Here is a 25800-nt window from a genome sequence, read left to right on the forward strand (position 1 = left end):
CTCGCGCCTCCGGCTTCTCCCGTCTCCTCGCGCCTCCGGTTTCTCCGTCTCCTCGCGCCTCCGGCTTCTCCCGTCTCCTCGCGCTTCCGGTTTCTCCGTCTCTCGCGCTTCCGGCTTCTCCCGTCTCCTCGCGCTTCCGGTTTCTCCGTCTCCTCGCCCTTCCGGTTTCTTCCGTCTCCTCGCGCTTCCGGTTTCTCCGTCTCCTCGCGCTTCCGGTTTCTCCGTCTCCTCGCGCTTCCGGCTTCTTCCGTCTCCTCGCGCTTCCGGTTTCTCCGTCTCCTCGCCCTTCCGGCTTCTTCCGTCTCCTCGCGCTTCCGGTTTCTCCGTCTCCTCGCCCTTCCGGTTTCTTCCGTCTCCTCGCGCTTCCGGTTTCTCCGTCTCCTCGCGCTTCCGGTCTCCCTGCGACGTCGCCTCCCCGCTCGAGCATGCGCAGCGTGTGTCTAATCGCCGTTTTGCCGTCTCTGCGGGCTTGTCCCAGCCTCCCCGTCAAGGTTCTGCTTTGACGGCTTCCGTCTGGGTCCCACGTCACGGTTCCCCAGCGCGCGCCTGCGGTTCTGCCCGGACGCTGGACGGGTCGGCCTTCCGGTGTCCGGCTGTCGCCCTCTGCGCAGCCTGTGTTTTGCGACGCTGCTGGTCCGCACCGGGGCTGCCCCGAAGCTTCGTGAGGACGGGGCTGGGGCCGCTCTGGCCCGGGCAGTCAGCCGGGTCCCTCAGTGCCCGCCCCCGTCCGGACCCCAGGACTTGGGGTGTCTACGCGTTTCGAGCGGCTCCTGCCCAGCTTCTCACCTGCCGCAGCTGCCCTGTGGACCTGTGGGGACCCTGCTCTGCCCACCACTCTCTAGCAGCCCCTCCGCTCCAGTGGCTCCCGAGACCAAGGGGTGTCCCTCCTTCCGTGCTGTGGCCTGGGAACCGGCTTCGACCTCTCGGGGATCATCGTCTGAACACCACTGTCCCCTACTGTCCGGACCAGGGGGCAGACCCCATCCCGCCATCTTGGCCGGTCAGTCGCTCTGGCAGGCCCAGTTGGCAGGCACACGCGGCCCTGCACCCCGATGGCTGCGGGTGCGGACCTGGGGGTCTCCCGCCAGCAGACTCTCCTCCTCGTCCACAAGCTCAGGCCCTTCTCACTCGCTGAGGGACGTTCTCCCGAGGCTGTTGTGAGAAAGAGCCCTGACCCCAGAGGGTGGATCCAGATTCTCTCCTTGTCCCCGCGGCTGGGCTCCTCCATGGCCCATGGCCCGGGTGTCCCCTGGCTTTCACTTGTGATGTGAGATGGATTTCTCTCCGGACGGGGCCGCGCGGAACCGCTGCGTCCCTTTCGCCGCTGGCGACGGGCAAAGCGTGGTGCCCGCTGGGGACAGAGGACAGCGTGCTCCTCTCTTAGTTCACGCTCCTGCACGGGGCTTTTCCTTCTTCTGGGAGACAGGTGTGCGTGGTCCCCACGGCTCCGAGGAGGAGCAGAGGAAATGCCGGTGTGAACCGTCTGGTCGCCTCTTACGTCTGCAGGGATTCCCGGCAGTTTAAAAAGCAAAGCTTCCCGTACGCTCGGAGGCGAGGAGGGGTTCATCGACGCCGGCGACACGTTCTCTGAGTGGACTTGCTGGACGGTTTCCTGAAACACAGAAAGGACACACGGGGTTCGCTACACTTCAGATGGACCCAAGCCGTCCACGAGGCCGCCACAACCACGTGCCACTATTTAAATTTAAACTAGAAACATGCTTTTCTGTTGCATCGGCCACATTTCAAGTGCAGATGTGGCCAGCAATGACCCCTGGGCAGCATGTCCCGTTCTATTGGACGGCATCCGGTCCCATGCCCCCAGCTACAGATGGGGAAGCAAGGCCTCAAGCCATGCCCTGACTTGCCAGGGCCATGGGGAGAGCCAGTCAGACTCCAGCCCAGGGGACGGTGTGTGGCAACGGCCTCAGTGAGTTCCTCCAGGCTGGGGCCGGGGTGGCCCCTACCTCCCCAGCTCCCAGCCACAGGGATAGTGAGTCCCAGGATGCTTCTACACCTAGAGGTCCTGATGTCTGACCTGCTACGTAGCTGGGAGTCCACTGCAATGGGTTGTGGCACACGAACCCCGACCTCGGTGCCCTCGGCAGGGCAGCTGTCCCGGCCTGCCTGGTATCCTCCCCTATGCCCAGGAGGCAGGCGCCTGGCCCACACCTCTCCTGAGCTATGCTGCCCACCCTGGGCCCACAGCATTGGAGTTTTCGAGTCACACCGTGGTACGGGCTGTGCGTCCTGAGCAAAGCAGGGGCCAGCAGGTGCCGGGGACGGAGGGACCCCAGGTGCCCCTGGGAAGGTCAGTACACGGGCTGCAGTGCGTAGGGAGGGCGTCCATGGGGTGGCCCCCCATGCTGCCTGTCCAGGCTGCCCGTCCATGGACGCTGTACACCAGCAGGCGTGCCTGGCGAGTGGATGCTGTGCTGCAGGCCGGACCGCCCCACGGGCCGCCCCACGGACGAAAGAGGTTTCTCGCCTGTGAACAACACACAGGATTGCCAAAGAGCCAGCTCTGCTGGCGTACGTACAGCTACCAAAACACCCGGAAACCTCACGTGGGCCATGCGTGCCGCCTTGGGGGACGTGGAACAGAGGACTGCCACGGTCCGCGTCACAGCCGTGTCCCCACATGACAGAGAGAACGATGCTCCCGGCCCTCGGCAGCCCCACGGCAGGACGAGAACGGTCGGGGGCTTGCGGTCGCCACCTGGACACTGTCCTCCAAGGGAGGTCCTGCCGCTCACGGGAAGCGCGTGGATGACATGCTGGAGGGACACAGGCTGGCCGGGGCGCAACCTGGGTGGTCAAGGCCCTGCCTCTCAGAGAGATGGCTTTCACCCGCCCCCTGACACGGAGAAGGGACGGGGGTGCGGGGGGACAGGAGGTCACGACATTCTGCCAGACCTCACACAGGAAGGCTTCGGCTGGCTGGGGGTTGGCTACCTGGAAACAGTTTACCCTGTTACCGGGAAGTTTCTCAAAACAAGCACAGCTGTATCAAGATGTTTCTGAAAACCCTATTCCATTTCTGGAAAACCAGGCTCCAGGATTCCTGCACAAAGGAGGGCCAGCCTGAAGTCCTCTCCAGGGCAGAGAGGGTCACTCCGTGCTGTGTGCTTCCACCAGGCAAGGCTCTGCAGTGGGCGGGGCCTGGAAGGTTCTGCTGTCCAGCCTGCCTGCAGGGACTTGTGGCCAAGAGCAGAGAAGGAGGTCTGAGGCGGCCCGGGATAAGTGGTGGGGGATCCCGTCTCGCCAGGAGGGGCTCCTGGTGAGCACAGAGCAGGCGGGGGTTGAAGACCCGGGGGCAACGCGGAGCCCATGGAGCCTCAGACCTCCTGCTCTGGCTGGGTGGGGGGTGGGCAGGCAGCCAGTTGGGTGTTGGGAAGACAGGTTACATGAGTGGGTGGGAGGGCACAGGTTAGAAACAGACCGGGGAGACTGTCCGGGCAGCAGCCTGGGGCCCCCTTGACAGCTGACACCCACGGGCAGGGCTGGGCCAGAAGCCACAGCTGAAACCCACAGAGCGGGACGGCAGGCACGAGGGAGGCCAGGTTGTGGGCATCGATGGCTACCCCAGGACTCCTGCGGCAGCGCGGCGGTTCCAGGTGGAGGGAGGCACTCCCCTGGCCATGCGGGCAGCAACGGGGCAGAGGCCCAGCGAGAAGCTGGCACCTGCGGCAACAGGCATGGCTTGGCCAAGGACGAGAGGTTCTCCACCTTGGATGGTCCGAGGGGCCGGCGGGGCTGCTGGGTGATCGGGGTGCGGCAGGGAGGCCAGAGTGTTGTCCTGGGCAAACGAGGTGTGGGCACAGGCTTGAGACAGCTCAGGAGCTTCGTCCTGCATGACTGCACTGGATAAGACCAGAAGGCCGCTGGAAAGACGCTCCCAGTCGTGTGAGGCTGACACTGAGTCTGATGTGGCTACCGAGGGGGCCAGAGGAGTTCCCCAAGGAGGGGACAGGGGACAGGAGACAGGGTGCTGGTCAGACAGGCCAGGTGCCCTGGATGGAACTGTGGGCGCGACCCTGCTCCCCAGCACTGAGCATGAAACCCTGACCTCACCTGGAGGAGACCAAGTATGTGCTAGAATGCGCCAAGTGTAAGCCTGTGGGCAGCGTCTTGTTGGTCTGGAAGAGAGGTCAGTGCTACCTGAAACTTCCTCGCGACACCTGGGCCGGCCCGCCCCAGCACTGCGGTACCGAGGCTGTCTGTCCAGCGGGGGAGGGAAGAGCAGGTGGAGGGGGGGAGCAGGTGGGGGGGAGCAGGTCGGCAGGGGGAGCAGGTGGGGGGATGGGGGAGAAGTTGGGGGGCTGGGAGCATGTGGGGGCTGGGGGGCCTTCAAGGGAGACCGCAGGCTGCAGACCAGGGCGTGTGGAGAGGAGCTTCCTGTGGAGCCGGACGCTGGGGCGGTGCCAGCAGGAGAGTCCCGGAGGACAGGGAAGGAAGGATGATCTGCGGCCTCAGGGGGTCCTTCTGGGGAGTCAGGGTGAGGGAAGGAGGAGGTAAAGAGAGCCGCACCAGGCCTCCCCCGTCCCTGAGCTCCTGCAAGAGGCCAAGTCCAAGAAGTAGACAGACTTGGGACCTGAGACCCAGGGTTACAGGAAGGCCGAGGCCTGGGGAGGGATCCTGCCTCCGTGATGGGGGTGCCTGGACAAAGGCAGAGAGCCTCCCCTTCCCTTGCCCCGAGGGCAGGGAGGGCCGCTGAGTCCTGGCCACGCTCTGAAGTCACGCCCTCCAAGAGGGTGCCTGGCGACGCAGACTTGGCCATTCTCGGGGCGGCTCTGCTGCTCTGCGCAACTGGGAGCAGGGAGGTCAGCCCCAGGGGTCCGTGGAGTCACGATCGTGAGTCTCTGTCCCTACGAGGGCTGACCAGCCTCTCTGGGAGCAGGCAGCGTGGCAATGGGGCACACGTGAGGCTGGGCTTCTGTCCCCCCGCCCCTGGGAGAGCGCGGGGCTCACACGTGCCAGGACCCAGGCCAGCTGGAGCGGCCGGAGCCAGCTGTGGGCTCCGCCACCCGGCAAACTGACAACAGCCAGGAAACGGCCCGAGTCTCCGAAAATCTCAAAAAGAAAACAAAACACCAACTGTGCCAGGCCACTGGCGAACCCCGACCTGTGGGGCCGAGAGAGAACTTCCTTTCCTTTAGGGTCGCGGGCAGACTGAGTCCGTGCTCCGGGAACCAGGGGACTCTGCAGCGTGACCAAGTGACCTGGCCTCATGGAGGTGACAGAGAAGGAAGGCTCCCGGGCACGAATGAGAAATCACGGAGGAAGGAGGGCGTCTGACCACAGGGATAAGTCGGGGGTAGAGACAGAAAGGAGCCAGTCATGGACTCTGACCCAGCAATCTCGAGGGGACACGTTGAGCCAAAAATGACAACTCTGGGAAATAGGGGGAAAAAGTTTCCAGAAAGGAACACTCAGTAAGCTGGTAAGGAAGGGAGTTCAGTCATCGGTGGTGACGGGAGAGAAGGGTGTTTCAGTCACCAGCTGCCCCTGAGGGGAGAGAAAGACCCGAGCGGAAACGGCAGCGGAGCTCCTGTCAGGAGACAGAGGAGAAAGAATTCCCCGGAAGACGACAGCGAAGGTCACAGGGTTCTCCAGACCCAAGCGGCAGCAAGGATGGGTCTGAAGAAAGGCTCCAGGAGAAGCGGCCGCTCACGTGATCGGCCACAGTCTCCCGTCGCGGGTCGTAGGTCCCGGCGAACTTGGGAGACGGCAGCGGGAGACCGGCTGCCCCAAGTGACGGCCTACAGCGACAGAGCTGTCCGCTCGCGGCGACTCGTGGAGGGACGGAAGAATCCTGGCCAAACGATGGGGGCACACGACAGAGGACACAGCTGTCCAGTCACGAATGGGACCTCACTTGACAGAGAAGGTTTCTGGTCCTAAGCGAGAACTCACAGGAGAGAGGTCACATCTGTGCTAAGTCGTAGGTCTCGGCCCTGTGGGCTCTGGGGACAAGAGGGACAAGGGGGCATGGCACTCAGGCTGCTTGCTGTGCCCCGAGAGCCGGAGACCTCCCTCTCCCACCCGGGAGTCTGGAGTTTCCCGCCAGCATCCACGAAACGTGTCTGCTCTTAACTGACCCCGGAGTGGTTCAAGGGACCAGCCCTTTCTCCTGACAGCGACCCTGCCAAAGGGCTCTTTGCTCCAGCGGCCCCGTTGGCTGACAAAGCCCAAACCTTCGAGTCTTCTTGGCATCGGAAGGCTCCGCCAGTCCTGCCTCCTCCCCGGTGGGTGCCCCTGCCTGCGGGGGACGGCGCTCAGCCGGCAGGGACAGAGGCGGCTGCGTCACCTGCACTTGCGCCGTGGGAGGCACCGGCCGGAGCCATCCGCGAAGTGCTTGGAGGAATGACAAACGCAAGGACAGTGGCACGGGGGGGGGGTCACTACTAAGGTGTGGGGGTGTCCTGCATGCAGAAGGGAGAGCTCAGGGCGCCGACAGCAACCGCGAAGGAGCCCGAGGCCCGGAGAGTGTCCGGACACTCAGGAAAGCACAGCTCGTGCGGCAGAGCGGAGGATCCCGTGGTCAAGCAGCCGGACTCCGCACAGCTGAGGGTTCTATAGAGACACCAATGCTCGGGGCCCTGGGGGGGTCCCAGACCGCGACCCGGGACAGCGCATCTGCGTGAACGGCCCCGACTGAAACGCCCCAGGCTCGTCAGGCCTTCTGAGCCAGCGGCAGTGGCCCCGGAACTAGGGTGAAACGGCACAAGCCGCTGGAGACCTGCCGGGCCCCAGGGGAGGACAGACATCACGCCCGAGACTGAGCTGCCGAAGGAGCCCGTGGGCTGGACTCTGGGATGTCACCAGGGGCCAGAGGCAAGGACAGGTTTGTGACTCAGGACTTGCCGGTGTATCCTCGGGCTGGATCTCCCAGCAAAGAGCCAAGGGATGAGCAAACCCACCGCGCCGGAGCCCTTAGAGGCCTGGAGAGGCCCAGCGGGGCCACGTAGAGCCACGGCAGCCAGGGAAGGGGTGGGTGGGCCCAGGCCTGTGCCGGGAGGGGCCGGGCACTCCCGGGAGCCGCCGGCATCTCCCAGCTGTGTGTGTCGTTGGGAAGGAAACTGCACGTTCTACGTGGGGCCCCTGCGCGGCGGGGAGGGCCGGAGAAAACCTCGGAATTGACCCCCCACCCCGACAGTTTACTGAAACCAACAGCCTGCGGTCGGGAAGGGCACAGCAGAGCGACCGTCCCCTCTGTCCATTCACTGCCTGGTCCTTTCAAGGCCAGAACCCTGCGGTGGCTGTGGACTCCCTCGGGCTTGGCCAAGTGGTGGCCCCGCTGTCCTGTCCCCACAGCTGTGTCAGGCCTGGCCTCATGCCTACGGCGGTCCGCTGCCTTGCCGGTGTGGTCTCCCCCTCCCGCGTCCAACGTCACGGCCCCCGTGGGCTCCTGGGGACAGCACTCGGCCGGTTTCACCAGTGAGGCCGCGGGACAGCCCCTCTGCCAGCCCGTGCCCACGGGAGTGCGTGGCCGCGCTCAGAGAGAAGCATCCGGGGTGGGGGTGGCCACCGCTCACAAAGTGCCCACGACAGCCTGTGCTAGGGAGGAGCCCAGGGCCGTGTCCCCTGTTAGTCCCCAGGTGTGACCCCCTCCTCACACCCTGGCCGCCCATCTCCAGCGGGGCCCTCGGGACGGCCAGGCGGGTGGGCCCATGGCCCTCATCCGTGCGCACCGGGCGAACCAGCCCCCGAGGAGGCACGACAGGCCGAGGACCCGTGCTCCCATGGCCCCTCCCCACGCACAGCCCGAGGCACCGACATGCCCCTGCACACACGTGGCGCACGGGGAGGTCGAGGGAGGGGGCCACCAGGCCCGGCAGGGTGGACGGCCTCTGTGAAGCACTAGGTCTGCCCGGGGGGACCCGCCGGTCCCACTGCACGGGCCATGCTGCCCTCTAGTGGCCCATGGGCCGCGCAGCAGAGGCCCCCAGCAACCCCGCTTCCTGGGCCGTGGGTCTTGGTCCGGTGGACTTCCCCACCCTTAGAGCTTGTCCTCCGCCCGCAGGGCCTGGCTCTAGGGCCGCACCCCCACCTAGTCTGTCCCTCTAAGCTTCTCCTCCCCCTGCCTGTCTCTCTCGTCCTGTTTTTCCACCCGTCGGCACCAGCCTGGTCGCCGCCCCTTCCTTCCATCGGGGCACCGGGGACCAGGCATTTCAGCAGCAAACTCACGAGATGAAGTTGTCTTAGGGACCCCAGTTGCGGAGCGTGGTGCCCCCCTCTTCTCCCGACCCTGGTGCCTGCAGACTCCACTTCTACCCCCGCTGCAGGGGTTCAAGGAGACCCCAGACTCGGGCTCCGCTGTCCAACAGGAGCAGGTCCAGGCTCCGAATCCGGCTCTGGGTCATTCCCACCCCAGGCTCTTACACCCGAGAGCATGAAACCGGCTAAAAACTCAATAATCGTACGAAAAACGTTTCAATAAAATTCAGAGCACTGGGGAGGGATAAGAGAACCAGAACGAGAACATTCTCGGGGAAAAGTTTTAATACTTAAGAAGTTCTGTAACAAAAGATAACGTGTTCCTGAAAACGTATATAAACCGCGAACATCAAAGCAACAGGCAACCCCAAATACGACGACCCACGAGACCCAGCGATCAGCCAGTGTCCACGGCCACCGTGACCACACACTCGCGCCGCAGGAACCTCGCTGAGGGAACAAAACGACAGGCAGAAGTGCCACGTGCCGGGGCCTGTGGCGGATGCCAGGGCGGTGGCCCGCGGCGGCCCGGACGCCGAGGCTGCACCTTTCTCACAAACAGCACCACGACCGATCATCGGGAAAGGTGTCTACCAGGGATGTTTTTTCTCAATTTCTGGAACAGGAACAGGATCTCTTTACTGATTAGCCCCTGACACGTGTGCAGTACACCCTGCAATAAAGGTCAGGTCAGAAAGCTGCCTGCCGTCTTCAGCGAGGCCGACGTTCTTAATGCCAGGGTCACGTTATTATTTAAGGCGATAAGGCTTCCCTTTTGTTTCTTAATTAGCTACGGTAATTGCCCTTTTCAAACGTTTGTCAGCATTTTCTGCCCAATGGGCCAGACACAGGATGGAGTGAGCACATCGGGACCGTTCTTTACCGGACGGCAGAACGCGAATTGCCATCCTTCCCAACCGTGGAAATGACAGGCTGCTGGTCTTAAAAACATGTAAATACGGCACACTTCTTGGAACACCACTTAGCCTCTCGGGCTCTGGCCCTTAGACCGGGGCCGGTGCTGGAGACTCCGGCAGCCGCTGCTCTGAGCGGACACGTCACTCGCTGGTCATGCTCAGAAAGCCGCGGGCGGAGAGCTCAGCTCAAATGCAAGACGAGAGCTTCTTCCTTTCTTCAAACTGCTTGTCCACCGCCAGGGACAGGGCCTGCAGGAAGCCCTCGATGGTGACGGTGGGGGCCTGGAAGGAGACACGGGCATGTGGGCTGTCCTGGCTTTGGTGGGGCCGCTGGCGGCAGCCCCCCGTGTGCGGACGGCAGCAGGGGCGCGGCCCCAGCACAGGGCGAGCGGGGCGCCCTGGAGTGCAAGCAGCCTCAGGGGCGTCAGGGAGGGCCCAGGGTGGGCTCTCCGCGAGCCCTGGGAGCTGTGTGAGGTCCCAGCGGGGCCTCCGAGTCCTCCTCCTACCCAGGAGCCCACCCCTTAGGCATGGAGACAAATCGGGTTCCCAGCCACATTCTGTGTGGCTCCCAGCGAGGCCACAGCCTGTCCCACAGAGAGGTGGTGGGGACAGCGGAGTGCGGGGAAGCTGTGGGGACTCACCTGGACGAACAGCGCGTGAGCCAGGAAAGGGAGTTTTCTTAGGACGCGGCCGCTGAGACCTTCACTCTTCCTGTGAACGGAGCGGTGTTTGGGGACAGCTTCAGGCCAGTTTCCCTCATCTCTGAATGTCCCTGCCCCTACGGCTGGTCTCCCTGTCTTCAGCGGCTGTCCTAGTGCGACCCTGGCCTCGCGCACACGACATGGCGGGCACGTGGCCTGCAGCGCGGCTCCCCCAGGGACCGGGCTGGTCCGCGTCCGTTTCCGTGCCAGTGTCTGCGCTGCCCTCCCTGCCCAGCTCAACCAGCTTCAATCTCTTCAACAGATTATCCAAAAAATAATCTGTTCTTCAGGCTATCCGGAAGGTTCAAGACCTTCCACGAGCCTCACAGCTGCAGAATGAGGTTCAAAGCCTCTGGTCAGAACGCCGCTTGGAGACGGCCCGGCACCTGCTGGTCTCTGCGGTCAGACCCTGCACACACGGCTCCGTGGTGATCCCCGTCTCTCGCCCATTTATCCAAATTCCGACCTCGGAGGCTCCGGTCCATCTCCCCGCCTCCCTCCTCACGCTCCCGGGCACCCACGCCACCTGAGGCGACAGTGCTGCGGGCTCTGGCCCCTGCACGCCAGCGGCTGTCCCCAGGGTGCCGGGGCTGCCCTCCTGCCGCCCGGGGCCAGGAGCCCTGTGCTCTCCGTTACTCCCCCGAGCCCCAAGCATAGCGCTCCGAGGTCGGCACTCGGACAGAAGCTTCCAGTCTGTTCTTCCTGCACGTTTGTACAACTTGAACAAAGACCATTTAAGAAATCACCAGTGTGTCAAGACAGCCTTAATGCGAACGTCTTCTCTTTTCAGAGAGAAGCACAGCACTGTTTTCTGTTTTCTAAAGCCGCCTCTCGGAGGGCAGCTGCCCTCCACCCTCTGGCTAGGAACCCGGGGCCAGGGTGGCAGAGGGCTCTCGAAGCCCTCCCGGCACGTATGCGACACATGCCTCCGAAACCGATTCCCCGTCCTGTGACCCCGCACCGCTAGCCCGGGCTGCTCCGGTCAGCTACAACCGCCCATCACCGCGACCGACGCGCTTCTCTGGTTACAGACACGACGTCAACTCACACCTTGAAATTTCACTCAAAAGGAGGCTCAACTTGGACACGTTGTTTTCGATGAAGCCGATCATCTCCAGCTCCCGGAGGGTCAGCAGCTGCTGGCGAGGGTATATGATCTGACACTGGGGACAGAGACAGGCGTCAGCGCCAGGCCCACAGGGCAGAGTGCACACCATCAGCCACGGGGACAGTCCCCAGAGAGCAGGCAGCCGCACCCCCTCACAGAAACGCAGGCCCAGAAGGCCCCGACCAGGCCGCTCCCTCTCGCTCCTACACGCCCCTGCTCCCTCAACGCAGGTGAGAATGCAAACGACAAAACACATCTCAGAGACACGCCGTGGCCCAGCCCCTCCGTGTTCTCGGCCAAGATGTGTCTTCCCGCGTCAGGAAAGGGAGGGCCGTGGAGGCGCTGAGGCTGGTAATGGGTTTCGGTGGTTCAGCACAGCCCCGTGGAGCAGAGTCGGGCCCAGGAACCGGGACTTGGCCTGCCTTTCCAGGACAGTCTCCACTGGATGTTTTTAAGATCAGGCTGTTGTGTGGGGCAACGGCACAGCCCGAGGCTGGATCTGGGCCCTGAGTTCCTGCCAGGCCACGTGTCTGCACGTGGGACGCTCTGCCAAGGGGCCGCGTTCACAGGTCAGGGTGCTCAGTGACCGCTACCAAATGACTTTGAACGTGAACTCTTTCGACTCAGAAACCGGGAAAGAACACAAAGAACAAACGGCTTTCTCTGGAGGTTCTGGAGGTTTGCTGAAGGCCGTGGGGAAATTTAAAAACAGGGTTTGTGTGGGAGGGTTCTCAGCCTTCGAGTGACCCTCCCTCCCTCAGCCTCCCTGCGACGGCCCCCGCCCCTCCCAGCGACACAGGCCACCCAGGCGCACGCCGGAACTGCCAGGTCCTGACAGAGTGGGCCAGTCACGAGCAACAGCCGTCAGGACTGACCAGATCTCCACGACGTCATCGGACATCTGAACTTCCTGTACACCGCCCAAGGAACACCCCTACCCCACACGCCGAGCTCCCAGAAAAAGTCCGTTACGTTGGGCTAAACGTGAGAACGTCTCCTGGGTGCCAGGCCCCGTGCCAGCTCGACCGCCGGCAGGATCCCATCCCGCTAACTCCTCGGCACTGACGCTTTCGGGAGTTCTCTCGGGACCCCGAGTCAAAGCTCCACGGGGCGCCTCCCTTTCGCCACGCGAACAGCAGGATGGGATGCGGCCGCCACGACCAGCTCTCCCACCCCCGTCGCCAGCTGTGGCGTCCTCGCTGAGGGCATCGGGGCATCCTCTGCGAGGCCAGGCCGCGGGAAGGCCCACCCTCACCTCCTGGTTACAGAGACAGCAGCACTAGCACCACGTCCGTCCGCCTGCCGGCCGGCTCGCCACCTGCACAACTCCCGGACTCCACCGTGTGAGGAGCGTGAACCCCGCAGCAGGTACCGACTGCCACGAGCCCGCGGTGCCCACGCCAGAGCGCCCGGGCACATGGCCCATCCCTGCTGAAGTCGCTCACACAAGACCGACGGAGTGTTATCGTGCTCACGGCTGCTCGCAGAAAACAGGACCGAAGGGACATTAACACCGCAGCCAATGACACCCTGTAAATGACCACCTCCTCAGGATGAATGAACTTCCCAGCAACTAGGACTTCCGGCCCGGATGACCTCCCTGTGGGCCGCGACCTCCCGCCCAGAATGACCTCCCTGTGGGCCGCGACCTCCCGCCCGGGTGACCTCCCTGTGGGCCGCGACCTCCGGCCCAGAATGACCTCCCCGTGGGCCGCGACCTCCGGCCCGGATGACCTCCCTGTGGGCCGCGACCTCCCGCCCGGGTGACCTCCCTGTGGGCCGCGACCTCCGGCCCAGAATGACCTCCCCGTGGGCCGCGACCTCCGGCCCGGATGACCTCCCCGTGGGCCGCGACCTCCCGCCCGGATGACCTCCCTGTGGGCCGCGACCTCTGGCCCGGAATGACCTCCCTGTGGGCTGCGACCTCCGGCCCGGAATGACCTCCCCGTGGGCCGCGACCTCCCGCCCGGATGACCTCCCTGTGGGCTGCGACCTCTGGCCTGGAATGACCTCCCTGTGGGCTGCGACCTCCAGTCAGGAGGTCTCCCTGTGCACCGGCACAAGCCTGCAGGCTACTGCAGCCGTACCCCGCCCCCCGCCACTCATCCCTTGCAGGTCGGTAGACCAAATGGTCATGATTATCGTTTTGTGCCAAAAGAACAAAAATACTGAGTCAGCGGCCACAGTTTCAACTAACAGCTCCGCCTGCCAGGAATAGCTGCAGCTCTCGGCCAGAGACCGTAGAGCCACACTTGGGGGCCCCCCCCAGGTCGCAGTGAGCTATTCCGCGTTGCGTCAGGGAGGGCAAAACCAGGAAAACTCGGCGGCGAGAGGTGTGAAGAGACACCCAGCACCTTCATCAGCTCTTCCAAGCAGGAGAGGTAGATCTTGAAGATGGCTGCCGCAGAGGGTGGTCCGATGTACTGCCTGATGTCAGCCCTGTCCACGAAGGCCACGTCGATCCTCTCCGTGATGTTGGAAGTGGTCAGAATCACCACATTGCAGTGCCTAAAGACAGAAGAGCGCGGGTCAGCCCCCAAGTGCCTCAGTGACTCCCTCGCGCGCTCTGTCCCATGAAGCTTCCGGCTTTCGGCCAGCGTTCTAGCCGGGTACAAGGTCTTCCGAGTGCCTGTGGGATCCCCAACTCCCACTAAGCTCTCCTGGCTGCAACATAGTGCACCAAGCAGACCCTGTGCTCCTCAGCCTTCCAGAAAGTTCTCCCAGACTCCCACTTCCTTACTGCCTCCCCTCCCTCACCCGTGGCTTGGTGTAACTCTCACTCGTGTGCAGAGTCCTGATGGCCGCATCAGCCTGCCAGGGCGGCCCCGGTGACCGCTCTGCACGCGGCTCTCGCGCCCCCGTGCGCTGCGGAGCTGAACTGCTGATCCCAGGCACCTGCTCTCCCCTTTAGCTTCTAAGCTCTGTGCGAGAGCACGCGGCTGCCTCGCTGCTCACTGACGTGCACCAGCACAGAGCAGGCCCGAGGCACCCTGGGGAGCACGCTTCCCAGCCCAGGGGGCTCAGGGTCGGGGATGCAGCAGGGCTCCCCGGGGCCCGTGGTGGGCGCGCACAGGCCGCAGGAAGCTACCTGGCCGGGGGAGCCCCTGGAAGGGCCAGGTTTTACCTGGTGTCTGGCAACAGGTGCACAGCACAGGGTGAGCAGGAGTGAGCGAGGGAGGGGTGAGGAGTGCAGGGGTCTTAGGAGCCCAGGGCGTCAGAGCCACACAAAGGCAGGCCTGGAAAGGCCATCTTGAGGAGCCTGGACAGGGAGCGTGAAGGGGGACAGGAAAGTATGAGGGAAACCAAAGGCCCACGTCTCCCCTCCTGAGCCCACAGCTGCCGGCAACAGGAAGGGGCTGGGCTCGAGCAGTGGTTGTACGACGAAGCCGTCCCTGCAGCAGGAACCCTGGAAACAGGGGCTTCAGAGCTGAGCGACTGCTCTGGGGTGTGCCGGACACCTAGTCCAGTGGCCCCGCAGGCCTCGGATGGGTGAGCAAGGCCAGGCACGGGCTGCCCAGGCTGCCCGAAGAGATGAGAGGAGAGGCCGGCGGCAGAAACGGAGGTGGTCTGGGAGTGGAGGCAGGGGAGGGACGGTCAGGGGTCAGATGCTGTAGAAAGCTCCAGAGAGAGCACAGCCCGCCGGTGAAGGCGCAGGAGCAGAAACCAGGAGGAGCCTGGGCAGCGCCGGCAGCAGGGTGGGGGCAAGCGGCCCCCACAGCCAACCCTGAGAGCCGCGTCCAGAGAAGTCGGAGCCTCTCGGTGGTGAAGCTACGCCGAAGGCCTGGGGGAACGGCCCTTAGCGAATTCAGTTCCCTGCGAGTCCGTATGTAGCGAGCTCGCTTCCGAGCGCCGCGCTGGGGTCCGGCACCCTCGGTGCAGGACAGCACCCCAGGACCGAGCGAGCTGTGGGCAGCGGAGCGGCCGGTGGAACGCGGCAGAGAACGCAGAGGGGCTCTGGTGTGGACACTGCTTCCTCGTGAGCCGCTGACTAGGAGTCACTCCTCAGAGTGGGACCAGCCGAGGCTACACCGATCGCAGTCTCCGGACCTGCAAGGCTGGGCCGGGCCACGGGGAGTCCCGCGCCATGAAGCGCGTGCAGGTAACGTCCACTCGCCCGTCGTAGCCCTTCAGTGCCAACAAGCTTGCGCGCGTCACCTTTCACTCCGTCCCGCGCTTCTCCGCGGCCCGGGAGTTTCCGGCACGGGCAGGTCTGCGCTATGACTTCAGTAGTTCCACGTCCTGCACGGCTACGGGCCGCAGCGGGCACACACGCTGCCTCGGGCGGGCGAGGCAGAGCAGACTTGGTGGCAGCCGAGCTTCCAGTCGGAGGAGCCGGAAGGAAGGTCTCGTGTGCGGGCGCCTCCCACCCTCGCGGCCCCCCCCGTGCCCCGGTCAGCGTCACCTCTTGATCCGGTCGATCTGGGTCAGGACGGCATTGACCACGCGTATGGCGTCCGAAGGCTCGGTGCCGGCCCTGCAGGCGTTGCGGGCAGCCGTGAGGCTCTCCACCTGTGGGGGTGGGACAACAGGTGGCAGAGGGCGGCGCCTGGCCCCACGGGCCGCCGGCAGCCGCACTGACCAAGCGGAGGGCTGTGTGTGAGCCCGCGGAGCCAGAAGCCGGTCGCGTGGGAGGCCGAGGGCGAGCGCGCAGCGGGGCGGGTGCTGGGCAGAGGCCGGGCTGAGCCAGGGCTGGGATCTGCGTCAGTCACAGGTGTGATGGCCAGACGCACGTACCTCGTCAATCAGCACAAACACCAGAGCGTCCTTGTCGTCGATCAAGTCCTGAATCTTCTGGAACATCTTGGTTACCAGCTTGCCGCTCTGGAAGCAGAACAGCTCTCCAGTGGCAGCTTGCGCCCGTCAGGCTGCCTGGTGCTCCCGCGCACCCGCGGTCCCCGCCCAGCCACGGTCTGGGCCCACTGTCTCCGGACGGCCCCCGGAGAAACTCTGAACCCAGGAAGCCAGGGCCACACGGAAGGAGGCCGACCCACATGCCGCCTTGCCCTACTCCATGCGCAGGGACAACGCGCCTGAACCCGCACCGGCTCAGCTCCAGGACACCTGGCACAGGTGTCGTCTCCCACTTGGCGGACTTCCTCCTTCCCCTTCCCTGCCGTCCCATGACCAGGAACAAGACAGCGCGGACGCAAACACACAGCCAGCAGGCACGCGCCTTACAAGTGCTCCCTGTCCTGGCTCACTGCCCACCAGACGGATCTCCTGACACAGCGGCCCGGGCGGCGTTCCGTGCCGAGGGGCACCTACAATGTCAACTGGGCCAAGCGGCGCGACTCTAAGAAAGCAAGGAGGCTCAGGGCCCCGAGAGCGTGCTCAGTGGAGTTTGCGGCCCTCGCTAGAGCGAGGCTCCCTCCCCGAGGGAAAGCTGAGTGTCTGTCCCACCTGAAAGTATGGCTGTCACCAGCCGAGGACCCTCTCAGGCCTCACACGATTCCCAGGGGACCGCTGAGCTCCGGAACTCCCCTCTGACCCTGAAGTCAGCCACGTTGTCACGTGGTACCTATTTCCCACGTTCTCGGAGGAGAAAGCTGGCCCGTACAGGGGGCCCTGTCTACCCACACAGCTGGCGAGCCTGCGTGGCAGAAGTCACGCTAATACTTACTTCCGAGAACCACTTGGAAAAGAGACTGTGGCTGTTTATTTCAATCAGCTGGCCGTACCGGTACCTGGGAGGAGAAAACAGAGTTAAGACCGTCGGTTCACAAATCGGGTACCCCTGGGGCAACCGCTCCTTCTTCAGCACGGCCCGCTCACTGGCTAAGTCGCGCTACCTAGCGGGGCTCCTGGTAATCGTGAGTCACCTCAAGACGACGCGAGGGCTCAAGTAATTATGAAAACCTACTGGTGTGCAGCCGGGGGTCCCGAGCGAAGTGAACACAGGCTTCTGAATAACATCTTCATTTGAACCAGAGCGAGAGTAAACTCTCACTTCTAACCTACCCGTAATCCCCAGCCCTAACGCGGTGAGAAGAATCACCAGCAGCCACGAGGCAGGCAAGACAGATCGTAGTCGCCGTGAGTCTCAGAGCCGAACATGCTCTCCTCCTCTAAAACCGCCACGAGCGGGACAATGTTTCCCAGCACACGACGACATCCTGAGCCTGGGGGTGCCCAGACGCCCCGAGGCAAGCTCAGCACACGCGGCCGGAAACCTGCGCGCACGGGATGTGGCCGGGGCAGAAGGGACGCCGAGCCAGGTCCTCGGCACAGCGGAGGTCCGCACGAGGAAAACCATCGCTCTCAGACATTACACTCGGCTTCCCGTTTGCTAATTCTTTTTCCAAAAGAGGGAACGGGAGAGACAACCTAACGAAATCAAGATCGGGTTGAATATTACAGTTTAATTCGAAAGTCTTTCGACGAGATGCGCATCGAAGGCTCGCTAAGGTTTCTTTTCACAACTTCTAAGCCAAAAACTAAACGTGCGTTTTCAGACGTGCTTTAGAGAGTGGTGCTTCCTGTAGTAACACGTTCAGCCTCCGCGGTCTTAGGACACCGCCCCAAGAGATCTCTAAAACGCGGTGCCTTTCAGGAGGGCTGGACAAGCCCAGCTGCCAAGCACGGACCAGGGCACAGACGCACAAGCGTAGACACAGAGCAATTTCCCAACGTAAAAGCCCCCAGGGGACGCGTCTGACAAGCAGCGCAGCAGAGTAACGTGCGCCTCACGGACTCTCCCCTCTGAAGTCCCACTGAGCAACGAGCACCGAGTAACACTCCGCATCAGCCAGAAAGTGAGACAAAAATCACAACGGTGTTTGGAAGGGACTGGCCGGCAGGCATGGACGGCTGTCACCCCGCATGGGATGTGACGGAGCCCTGCAGCTGCCTGGGCTCTCTGCCTGCGGTCCCTTCCAACCACAACTGCCAACACGTGTGCGGCCACGATGCCAACTTGGACCCAGAGGCCCGAGTTCAAGGAGCCTGAGGCAGTGGAGGCTGCAGGTAAGCTCAAGGGGACCTGGAGACGTAGGAAGAAAACTCCAGCAACCATCTCGGGGTCCTTCTGGGTCTTTCCTGAACACTCAGGCACGTGACAAAACGGAAATCCCATGCGGCTGGAGAGCTGTGGGCCGCATGGTTCTGGGTGTTCGCAGCTGGGACGTTCATGTTCCCAACGGCCAAGCTGGACAGGACCCGCTCTGACTGGGGCGCTCCACGGAGATCCCGGAAGGGCCTCCCTTCCGCCTTCAGTGCAGAGTCCTCTCCAGCAAGGCTTACAATCGCACCGGGTCACCGGAAGGCCCAGCAGAAGGCAAGCCAACAGAAACAGGGTCTGCATTCAATCGGAGCTTCGCTGACTGGATGAGAAGCCGAAACGGACCCCAAGGCAGGAGAGCCGCCGGCAGCAGAGACTCGGAACGGAGGACAGCAATGGGACCAGCGGGGAAGAAGGCGACACCGCGGCTGCTTGCCGGCTCGAGAGCTTCAGCAAGCACAAGGCATCGGAGAATGGGAAAGTGTAAGAGGAAGCAAGCCGAACCTTCAGAGGGGAAAAATAAACTCTCGGAAAGATGTTGCTGGATAGAATTAAAAGCAGATTAGAGGGGCGCCTGGGAGGCTCAGTCGTTGGGCGTCCGCCTTGGGCTCAAGCCATGGTCCTGGGATCGAGCCCCACACGGGGCTCCCTGCTCGGCGGGGAGCCTGCTCCCCCGCCCACCCGCTTGTGTTCTCTCTCTCGCTGTGTCTCTCTGCCAAATAAATAAAATCTTAAAGAAAAAAAAAAGATTAGATATTTTGGAAAACGGCTCAAAATGGAACAGAAAATTTTTAGATTCAGGTTCTAGACCCGGAAAGACCGAAAAGCACGATCAGCGGCATGTGGAGCATCAGGCAATTGAACGTGCACGTGAACGGGTCCTCAGAAAGTGTGGACAGGGCCTTCCTTCCTGCTTCGCCCGCACGTTTTACGGTATGGGTTAGCGCCTCCGATCCGCCAGCACCACCTGAGGATCCCGGAAGCCGTCCCCGCGATGGAAGAGGACCCGGAGTTGGAGAGAAAAATATCTGGATTGAAGACCTCAATGGCTGAAGGCGAGAGGAAGACAGCCCTGGAAATGGTCCAGGCAGCTGGAACAGACAGACACTGTGTGACATTTGTATTGCACGAGGAGGACCATACCCTAGGAAATTCTCTCCGTTACATGATCATGAAGAACCCGGAAGTGGAATTTTGTGGTTACACTACAACCCATCCTTCAGAGAGCAAAACTAATTTACGCATTCAGACTCGAGGTGCTCTTCCAGCTGTTGAGCCATTTCAGAGAGGCTTGAATGAGCTCATGAATGTCTGCCAACATGTGCTGGACAAGTTGGAGGCCAGCATAAAGGAATATAAGGATCAAAAAGCAAGCAGAAATGAATCCACATTCTAGTCTCTTATGCACTATACGGGGAGGACATCCTCTAGGATATTCTCTTCGTGATCTTGCAAAACCCAGAAGTAGAAGTTTGCGATCACAACACGAGCTGTCCTTCAGAAAGGCGTGCTTCTAGCTATGACCCATTACAGCCGTTGGAATCCCCGCAAGAACCTTTGTACTCACCTAATAAATTCCCTCTTTTATTTAAAAAAAAAAAGAAAGTGCGGACAGGGGGGCTGGAGCCCAGCCACGTGGTGTCCAACGCGAGGAGCCAGCCGAGCTCCGGGACGGACAGACCCACCCCGAGAGGCTCGGGCCCTCCTCTCCCAGGCGGCAGAGCATCGGCCGTCAGCACGAGCGGCGAGCGTCCCAAGCGCCGTCCCAGCGTCCTGTCCCCGAGAGCAGAAACGCGTCGCCAGAAAGACCACGTGCTCACTGTGAAGCAAGCGCCACCAGCTCAAGAAGACCGAGCCCTAACTCGGCACCGCCGGGCACAGAGCCGGTGCCTCACCCGACTCGGAACGGAGCCAAGGGAAATCGCGAGAAAGTACAACTCCTCTGGGCACAAACGAGAAGCCATCGGTCCTGCCGCTCTCCTTCCTCGGATTATCAGACGTTACCTGTTCGAGAGCCGAATGGTCAGCTTCTGGGCTAAGGCTTTACACAGGGAGGTCTTCCCAGTTCCCGGAGGACCTGCAACAGAACCGAGAATGTGTTAAGCCGGCGTGGTAACAGGTGTCTTCAAACAGGCTGCCACGCTCCGCTGGCACACAAGGCAGGCAGCGGGACTCGGCGCTACAGACACTGGTCCCCGAGCGCTGCGGACTCACGAATCCCCCCACGGCACGAACGCCGGCCAACGCGAGCAACAGGCTTCGCGGGTCTTTCCCTTTTCCTCCTAGTCTGGTCTCAGCTCCCGCGCCCCGACACAGCATCACCTCGTGGCACGGGGGTCCCCTCGGCATCCCGAGCGAGCACTCTATCTCCTGGTCGGCAGCTTCACCGACACCCTTGCCGTCCCCACGTGTCCTCCATAAAACCCACTGGGACCTTGCGAGAGGTCCAACGCCTCTCACGACAGTCACTTCCCCGGGGCCCACGCTACACCACAATGGCAGCGATGGGGGTCCCTGCCCCATGTGCCATTCGGCACAGAGCCTGGCGGCGGCTGACATAACCAACGCGCAAAACTCCCGCGTCTGTCCGGAAACGCAGGCACCTCTGCTCCGACTTTCTGTGCACACTCTCGATAATTAAGGCGACACCACGTAACCGCGGCGGAGAAAACGCGCCATTCCGCTGGCTGAATACTACGGTCGCCTACTCAGAAGCGAGGAGGACGGCGTGCGGAGCAGGTCTGCCGCTGCTCGGGGGGCGCGGCAGCCTGCAGCGAACCGGGAAGGAGCTAACTACTTCGCACCCTGCTTCGCTGCGGGGCTCTCTCGACTGCCTCCTGACCGGCGACGTAAAGGACACACCCAGGTTTTCTTTGGAGGAGATTCAACAGAGCATGGTTGTCACGCTTTGCGGCCATAAAGCTCCAAAGGTACTACAAAGAAGCGCGAGGCGATTTCGGCCCTAAGGCTTGTAGGAGCCCTCGGGCAGGAGGCAGTTACTTGACAAGCTGGCGGATAATGTAGCGAAGTCACAAGGCGGCGACCGGGGGTGGCCAAGCGAAGGGCCAAGTGTAAGGTGAGCTGTACCGGCTTCCCAGGGAGGGACACTCTAGGGCAGCTCCGGCTGCATCAGAACACAACAGTGCCTCCTCGAAGGCCGGCGGGACACACAGAGGCCCCCGTTCCCGTCTGTCTGGTCTGAGGAGCGACCCCCCGGGCTTTACCGTGCAGAAGCACCACGCGGTTCCAGGCGATGAGGTTGCTGTCCACGTTCTTGTCTGAGAACAGCAGAGTCGTCGTCACGTAATCCAGGAGCTGCGTGAAGACAGGTGGACGCGGTGACCGGTGCGGTCGGGGCAGCGGCCCCCAGCGGAGGCGCTGCTGGAGCCTGTGCCCGGGGAGGGGCATTGGCACTGGGCCACCCCTCAGAAGCTGCCCGCAGCAGTGGGCGGACGCCTCCTAAGAAACTCCCGACGTGAGGACAGGCTGCTACTACCGTCCAGTTAAAAATAACGGGCAACGCGAGGGCCGCTCTCACTAAAAGCGTCAAGATCCCACAAAAGGACGAGACTTGGCATGTGCTAAGTGTCTCGTGCCTCGGGGACAACACAGCGGGGGGCAAGTGGCAGCACTGGGGCCCTGGACGGCAGCCACAACTGTTCTTGCAGCCTGGGGGGCTGAGGGGTGGACCTCCAGGGTCCCCCACAGCACGCAGGACCCTTCCCCTCAAAGAGGGTTCCGACGAGCTGGTGCTTGCTCAGACACGCCCGCCTGCTCCGTCCGCCCCCTGGCCCTGCTTCTCCAGGCCTGATGGGTTCCTAAGAGCACAGTCTAATCACACTTGCCTCACACCGGGCACCTTTCTGCCCCCAGGGACCAGCTCGGCTGGGGAGCAACCCTAGAGGACGGGTATGCAGGACACGGGCTGCTGCTGGGCCCGAGTTCCCAAAGCCTATTTGAGTTCAAGGGCTCCGAGATGCTGGAGAAGACAGTACAGGTGGGTCCCACCTCCAACAAGCGGCCCTCTTAGAAAACGGCACAAACAACTTACATGAGATTTGACTTCCACATCATATACCAGGCTGTCCCAAAGCCCGTGGAATTCAGCTGGGAGAGAATAAAACACAAACCTGATTTTAGGAACACAGGCATTACACTGGCCCCGGAGGCCTGCTCTGAGCCACTGATACCCTCCGCTGCTCCACACGTGGCTCAGGCTCTCCTTACAGGCAGGCGGAATTTTTAAACTTTTTCTTAATGTTGGAATACTGCCTTTTTTTTTTAAAGATTTTTCTTATTTATTTGACAGAGATCACAGGTCGGCAGAGAGGCAGAGACAGAGGGGGAAGCAGGCTCCCCGGTGAGCAGAGAGCCTGATGCGGGGCTCGATCCCAAGACCCTGACATCATGACCTGAGCCGAAGGCAGAGGCTTTAACCCACTGAGCCACCCAGACGCCCCTATAATTGTGGTTTTAATTTGCATTTCCCTGATGACTCATGATGCTGAATATCTTTTTGTATTCTTTTAATTATTACTTTTCGAGATTTTATTCGCTTACTTGAGAAAGAGAACGGAAGAGAAAGATGGAGCATGGGGGGGGGCGGGTCAGAGGGAGAAGAAGGTTCCAGGCTGAGCAGACAGCCCAATGCAGGGCTCCATCCCAGGAACCTAAGACCATGACCTGAGCCGAAGGCAGAGGCCTAACCCACTGAGCCACCCAGACATCCTGGATTTGAGTTCTTCTTAAAATTAAAGGGGCTAAGTAATTGCCAGTCACGTAACTTTTGACAGATAATTAAATGGAGCACAGAGACAGTTTCTTGTCACGTTACCACACGTAATTACCTTTTGTGGACCCATGCTTCTGCCATGAGCACAGACCCAGACCCACCACTCACCCCACCGGCCAGCACTTGGGCAAGGCAGCGAAAGGTCTAGACCAGCTGTCAGGACCTCAGACGTAGCCCCAAGGACTGGCTTCACCCCAGGACTCTGCCTGCTAGACCATGGCAAAGTCCTTGGAGAAGCAAAGAAAAGGCAGGAGGAAGGAGGGGCCCAGCAGGTGATCAGCTGGGCAGGAAAAGAACACCTTCTTTTTCTCAGTTAGCACCGTCTTCGAGGGCCCTGCCCGAAGGAACACAGTCTTACAGTGGAGATCTCCACGTTCCTCTGTTGCGATCCGCTTCCCATCTCACAAGAAATGCGACATGCTGAAAGCTTCCGGAACAGACGGACCCGCACAAAGTCCTCAGCTAATGGACTTGGAGAGCCCGGGCCGCGTGCCCACGTCTGCCCTTGTGTCTCGGGTATGGCCCGCCCGCCCGCACTGTCACACACCTGCAGGCAGGACCCAGTGGCTTGCGGCCGTGATGTTCTCCGACTCCTCCTCCAGAGTCTCGCTGCTGGGGCCGCCCTCGTTCAGCTGGAAGACGTGCAGCGTGACTGTGCAGGCGCCCAGATCGATGGGCTGCGGCAAGAAGCGACACCAAGTAAACCCCACACACTGCGAACAACTCGCCCCTGATTCCAGCCATCGAAGTTCGGTGGTAATGTCCAAAACCAAAGATCAACCACGCACGTCAGAAACCAGTTGCTAGATCAGGTACAAAAATCTACGGTGCTCAGGTTTAGCATTAGCACTTTCTTAAACACTTCCCCTCTCTACCCGAGAAAGGACTTTTATCGTTACTTGTAATCACGAAAGTCACGTTTGTTGAAAAATACAAAAAACAAAGAACGAAGAACGCCAAAGCCCCCATGTTGACCTCACCCACGTTCTGGTCTGGGACGTGCCACCCGTATTGGCCCACAGAGGTCTCTGAGTGCGCCGTCCCGCAGGAGGGATCGGAACCGTCTTCTGCCCACAGACAGGGACCTAGCGCGAGCTTTCCCACAGCCCTGCCGCGTGGGGCGGACGGAGCGCTCCCTTAGCCAAAGCCTGACTGAGGCACAACTAAGATATTCCAAAGCACCAGCTCCTATTAACGACGTATACGAACGTCACTCACGTTACTTCATAAAACTACACAACTGCTGTTAAGATGCTCCTAGCTGAACCTGCAGAGTCCAAGGTGAGAGCATTAAGCTGTTGTTGTGGTTCTGGTTCACCCGTGCTGCCTCCGTCTGCGGAAAGCGCTTCTGCTCACTTCAGGCTGGCCGAAACCAGGTACGGCGGACAAAGCTGAGCAGGCCACCAGCGTTAGTACCCACCTTGCACGCACAATTTCAGTGCCAAAGCAATTCTTCCAAACGGACTCTTTATGAGACACGAACCACGGAGATACCGGTGACGCGTCTACCCGAGAGACGCCCGGCTTGTTCTCAAAGGGACAGAAACACCCCGACGTACCCACCCTGTCACACGGAGCTGGTGGCGAGACAGTCCACGGGGTGGGCCAGAGGAAGACTTCCAGAAGGAAAGCCCCTCTCTGCAGCCGCACCCCCTGCCTCCTAGGGCCCTACACTCCGAGAGCACGCCAGACAGTCGCTGACCTCAAGAACAGGGAGCGGGCAGGGGGCTCTCGGCAGCAGAGCCCACCACCCCACTGCCTGCAGCTGGCCTCTGCTTCCGTCTGTGCCCCGACGGTGCTGCGGGCGCCCTGACCAGGGGCGCACCTGCTCGCAGCCCCTGGCCTTTCCCAGAGCCGGTGCTCGTCTGACGAGCCAGCCAGCTTCCGACCGCAGACCAGCGAAGCGGCAGGTGCGCGTCCAAGATGCGTCTTTGCTTCCGCGCGTTCTCGGAGGTGAAGTCTGCTCCCAGCGTGCGGCCCGAGCGCACCCAGGAGCCCGAGATCAAGACCGCGCACGCCACGGATGCAGCCAGCCAGGAGCCCTCCGCACGGTGCACCCGGTACCTGTGGGTCTTTTGCCTTCAACTCCGTGTCGACGATGGCCACGGACTGCACGTTCCTGGTCAGAAAAGGCTCGTCGAACTCGGTCCACGTGTAGTCTCCAAACACGATGTTATGTCTGTTGAGCAGCTTCCGCACGCTCTGCTTTATGTCTTCCTTCTTCGCGGTGCTGGGACAGCGACGGGAAGACGAAGGCTCAGCCCCAACTGCTCGAGTCTCGCCGCCCGAGACCGCGCCGCAGCAATGGCTCCGGCTCCACCCGCTGACCAGAAGGTGGGTCAGCACTCCCAGTGCCCCGGACCAGGCCTGGAGGGGCGGTCGGCACCCACAGTGCCGGGACCCGGTGGGGTCGCGGGGACGGTGGCTCAGCACCGCGGAGGGGCGCGGACGGTGGGCCGGCACCGGAACTCTGACGACCCTGAGTGGAAGGACAGCCCCCCCTCCCCCCGAGCCCAGGACGTCCTGGCGCAGGAGCCCACGGCCTGGGACGCTCCTGAGGAAACCCTGAGGCTCTCAGGGCGGCACGGAGGCTGCCAGGACCCCCGCTGGCCCTGGGACCCTCGGCGCCCCGGACCGTGCCCCGGGGGCAGGCAGCTCGGGGAGGGTCTCCCCCCGCGGCTCCCGTCGGGCGTGGCGAGCCGCCGCGGCCACCGGCCCCGGACGCGGCCACCGGCCCCCGCCCCGGCGCTCACCTGCCGCCGCGCTGGTGCACCTCCACGTGCACGGTCGGCGCCTCGGCCACGCACGGCAGCGCCTGCTTCAGGTCGCCCACGGCCTCGTCCATGGCGCCGCCGCCGCCTCCTCCTCGCGCCCCGCGCCGCCGCCGCCGCCTCAGCCGCCGCCGCCGCCCCGGCAGCTCCCGCCCTCCCGCCCGCCCGCGCTCGAAAGTGCCGCGCGCCGCCCCCTGACCCGGAAGCGCTGCGCGCCGGCGCGGCGGGGCGAGGCGACTTCCGGGCGAGGCGACTTCCGGGCGCGGCGCCTGCTTCCGGCGCGGCGCGGCGACC

At 62.5% G+C, this 25800-nt stretch overlaps 2 protein-coding genes across 2 annotated transcripts; one reads left to right on the top strand and one right to left on the bottom strand.

The window, feature by feature from the left end:
- Positions 1-8487: 8487 nt before the first annotated feature.
- Positions 8488-25605, bottom strand: TRIP13 (thyroid hormone receptor interactor 13). Its single transcript, XM_044234349.1, has 13 exons — positions 25489-25605; positions 24800-24965; positions 23283-23412; positions 21995-22050; positions 21168-21258; positions 19948-20020; positions 16567-16630; positions 15681-15767; positions 15349-15455; positions 13301-13454; positions 10889-11001; positions 9779-9848; positions 8488-9419 (listed from the first exon to the last, which is right to left on the bottom strand). The coding sequence occupies exons 1-13, from the start codon at positions 25578-25580 to the stop codon at positions 9324-9326; spliced, it is 1299 nt and encodes a 432-aa protein (XP_044090284.1). The 5' UTR covers positions 25581-25605; the 3' UTR covers positions 8488-9323.
- LOC122896301 (DNA-directed RNA polymerases I and III subunit RPAC2-like) lies at positions 18851-19536 on the top strand. The gene has a single exon (XM_044234361.1). It carries the CDS (start codon positions 18938-18940, stop codon positions 19337-19339), a length of 402 nt encoding a protein of 133 aa, XP_044090296.1. The 5' UTR covers positions 18851-18937; the 3' UTR covers positions 19340-19536.
- Positions 25606-25800: the final 195 nt, after the last annotated feature.

The sequence above is a fragment of the Neovison vison genome, chromosome 1, assembly GCF_020171115.1.
Source record: "Neovison vison isolate M4711 chromosome 1, ASM_NN_V1, whole genome shotgun sequence".
Taxonomy (NCBI): Eukaryota; Metazoa; Chordata; class Mammalia; order Carnivora; family Mustelidae; genus Neogale; species Neogale vison.

Bases quoted from the DNA above. Each gene is read 5' to 3' on its own strand.
- LOC122896301 (XM_044234361.1), top strand. From the start codon at position 18,938: ATGGAAGAGGACCCGGAGTTGGAGAGAAAAATATCTGGATTGAAGACC.
- TRIP13 (XM_044234349.1), bottom strand. From the start codon at position 25,580: ATGGACGAGGCCGTGGGCGACCTGAAGCAGGCGCTGCCGTGCGTGGCC. The intron at 15,768-16,566 runs GTAAGTATTAGC...TTCTGCTTCCAG, and splicing joins TTTCCAAGTGGTTCTCGGAA to AGCGGCAAGCTGGTAACCAA. The intron at 15,456-15,680 runs GTACGTGCGTCT...CCACCCCCACAG, and splicing joins TGTTTGTGCTGATTGACGAG to GTGGAGAGCCTCACGGCTGC.